This window comes from Sprattus sprattus (genome assembly GCF_963457725.1).
Source record: "Sprattus sprattus genome assembly, chromosome: 8".
Classification (NCBI taxonomy): Eukaryota; Metazoa; Chordata; class Actinopteri; order Clupeiformes; family Clupeidae; genus Sprattus; species Sprattus sprattus.
The window spans coordinates 23,805,816-23,809,428 of NC_137927.1; the positions used below are offsets into that span (position 1 = coordinate 23,805,816).

A 3,613-nucleotide genomic window follows, 5' to 3' on the forward strand; every position below is an offset into this window, starting at 1 on the left:
GACTGCCGCCTGCTATTAAGGGCCATTGTGCTCAGTGTGGCGGTGATCAGAATCCCAGCCTCTGTACACTCATAAGTTGCGAGTCATAAAAGAAGAAGGCTTTCCGCGTTCTGCAGGATGGCACTGTCACGCTAACAAATGTCCAAACGCCCATGCAGAGCCGCACTGATGCTTGGAACAGATGCCTCCGTCCAACTTTGGAATTGTAGATTACCCCCCCCCCGCCCCACCTTCCATTCTTTGAAAGGAAAGAGTATTTTGAAATATTCCGGATCTGGGAATTATATTTTTTCCAGTTTGTAAATCATCTGATATTCTAACGCTAGGCGCACTGCGTGACACATTCTGTAAAGCCCCGTAAGTTATTACAGAGCAAATCAGTGAAACGGACTCACAATGACTTTTCCCTCCTTTTCCGGTCCAGTTCATCCAAGCTAGTGTGTGACACATGACTGAGGTAGAGTGGTGCACACTGAGACCAGAGGAATAGGAGAGAAAGGGAGTGGGGGCTCGTGGCTGGTGACTCTGGACCCCTGTGTGATCCTTGTCTGGTGTTCTCTCTCTCCACAGTGGCTGGTGACTCTGGACCCCTGTGTGATCCTTGTCTGGTGTTCTCTCTCCACAGTGGCTGGTGACTCTGGACCCCTGTGTGATCCTTGTCTGGTGTTCTCTCTCCACAGGTCAGCCAACTCAGAGGCCCTTCCAGTGCCGCTACTGTCCCTACGGCGCCTCCCAGAAGGGCAACCTGAAGACCCACGTGCTGTGCGTCCACCGCATGCCCTTCGACAACAGCCAGTACCCCGACCGCCGCTTCAAGCGCTCCCGCATCGACTCCGACGCCTCGGGGAACTCAGAAGAGGGGAGCCAGTATACCTTCGCCTCAGCTCCAGCAGGAGTGGGGGACGGCATTTTTGGGGATGACGGCCGAGCGTGCGAGTGAGACCTCCCTCACTGATGTGGGCCCCACGAGGGGCTCTGGTAGGCCGGAAGGCTTCATCAGTTTCAACATAAAAAAAGAAGACCTGATCATTCCTTTTCTAAAAGCCAACATGATGTGGCAAAGAGGGTAGTGTGAATGAACTGATGTTGCACAAAATATATTTTCTTCTACACTAGTTCTATAGTCCTTCTAACCTTAACTAAACACATACAGACAGCAAAAAGCATCAGGTGTCCAGTGCAGACAGAGGACAGAGAAAATAAATGTAGATCCAGTTGATTATAAAAGAGAAATGGGGGTTGTGGGGGATATTATGAGTGTGAAACTAAATACATAAGTCTCGTAGTAGTTACCTGAAGAAATTGTTGAACTGACACAACAGGAAAAGAAACAAGGAGGACAAGAAGAAAAAGGACATCCAGGACGGTCATTAAATCCTTAAAGTGACTTTTGTCCCAAAAATAATGCTTTTATCAGAAAAACGATCCGCGTGAACGATTCTGCGACAGTTGTCGGAGGACTGTGGAGTGTGTATATGTGTGTGTGTTTGTGTGTGGGGGGGGTGTATGAGAGGTGAACGCACCCCCCCCCCCTGAACATGACACCGGCGGTGGCCATTTGCCGAGCGCCAGCACCGAGTGGCGATGTAAGGGGTGGACGATGGAGGGTGAGGGAGGGAGGGAGGGGAGGAGGAGACGCGAGGCCTGGGGGGGCCTGGTGCCAGCCTGACTGGAGCTGTCATCGCAGAGGAAATCAATTCAGCTCCCCCCTCCTCCTCCTCCTCCTCCGCCTTTATTCCCCACCCCACCCCACCCCACCCTCCAGCCCTGCTCCACTATCGCCTTGACACTCAGTGTCTTCTCAGTGGCGAGAGAAACCTTAGTCGCCTGGCTGCTTTGGCCCTCGCAGGGTCAGCCTCAGGCCTGTCTGACGGCCAGTGTCAATCCAGTCCCCCCCACCCCATCTCTCCCCATCTCTCTCTCTCCCCTTTCTCTGTATCCATCTTTCTGACTAATATAATCCAAGATGGCTGTCGTTAAAAGAAATCAATGGAGTATACTTAAAGGACCCATTAGTGGCAAACAGATGTGTTTTTTGTGCAGTTACGGTATGTCATTGGAGTATCATATTCTGTGTGGCGAGTGACAGTGAAGAAATACATTTAATGTCCTTTCCGTTGGTTTTACTGTATTTTGGACAGCAGGAGCAAAATACGCCATTTGTCTTTTCATAGGGCACCGGGTTGCTCCTAAAAGCAAAGGATTAATTCGTTGTGTATATAGAGATACAAGGAGACAATTTCCGTAACTTCATGTTGCCAGAGGTTGAAAGTCCGCTTTGCATTATGTGTGGCCTCAGAAATCAAACAGAGCTGAAAGTAAGTCAATGTGCTGTTTGGAAAGACATAATGCAGGAACATCTCCTAAACTGAGCTCTTCTGAAGCAGCTCGATAAGAGAAGAAGATTAAGATAATCATCTCCTGCCCAGTGTCTCTAATTGGAGTCCAAGTATCGTGAACTAGGCGGTCGTGTGTTCCCGAAATATATGTGTTCTTTTACTTGTGTAAGTTTGAACATATTTTTAGCATTTTGTACCATTTGGTATTCCAATTCGTTCCCTTTCGGGCGGGGGGGGGGGGGGCATTTTTAGCTCAGAACAAGCCTATTTGCCTAGTTTTTGCCACTGTGTTTTGAGCGTTTCATCACTAAAAAGATTAACTGAACACAGTTTGAATCTTATAATAATCAAGCTTCTTAAAAAAGCAGGAGCAAAAAAAGATAAGAAAATAAAATTGTATCAACTTTTGTCATACTTCTTTTGTTGAGGGCTATCGGGGGTTAGGAGGTAAATGGTGGATGGTGCTCTTCAGTGTGTGGGCTCGCAAAGGGAGGGGCCAGGCTCGGAGAGATATTAATGTTTTGTGATAAAGAGAAATGATCCGGACTTTAAGGAAGTCAATATCTTCCCGCACAGCCTGGGAGAGCTCAACACTTAAACCCCAGGCCTTAACCACACTCCACTTCTGCCGAAAGGAGTTAACCAGACAGGGCTAAATACAAACACACAAAACAAAATCACTGGAAAGATTCATCAAGGGAAAAAAAAAAATCTTGTGAGTCCCTGAGTTCACCGTACTCAAGCTACAGACACAATTGTGAAGCGAGAACTTTGGGATAGGGTCAGTCTGTAATTAAAATCTCCGTGTCGTGAAGAATTAATTTGTTTCATTGTTAATTTACGCAGTCTGGTTTTATTTCATTGTTGGTCTTTTTTTAGTGTAGGTTACTTAAGTCAAGCTGAACAACCCTGTGTGAGCTTTGGAGAGGGGCGCCTATATTTGAAAAAGTACTTCATGACCGTAGGAAGCTTTTGGGGTATGCACTAGTGTGTGAATATTAGCTGTGCTGGTCGCTTGCTTTCTTTTGTGTTTATATATTTGTGTTTGTGCGCTGATTTAAATATATTAAAGGACAAAAAAATATCAAAAAAGAGGAAAAACCTTTTAGAAAAAAGATAAAAAATAGCTAAAAGACATTCCACTTATAGCACTTTCTCTGCTTTGTTCACATCCATATACATTTATATATATATATACGTATATTTCATTCTTTTTGGTCACCTTTAGGACAGATACAGGCAATACATTTGTGTTTGTGACACTGGAAACATAA

At 46.1% G+C, this 3,613-nt stretch overlaps 1 protein-coding gene across 1 annotated transcript in view; it reads left to right on the forward strand.

Moving 5' to 3' along the window:
• znf536 (zinc finger protein 536) overlaps positions 1 to 940 on the forward strand; it is a gene marked incomplete at both ends in the record, with an annotated part of 93,753 nt that extends 92,813 nt beyond the window's left edge. Inside the window, one exon of the mRNA XM_080843542.1 lies at positions 681 to 940. Coding sequence (XP_080699668.1) covers positions 681 to 940 — 260 coding nt within the window. The remainder of the gene's footprint in view (positions 1 to 680) is intronic.
• Between the last annotated feature and the right edge of the window lie 2,673 nt (positions 941 to 3,613).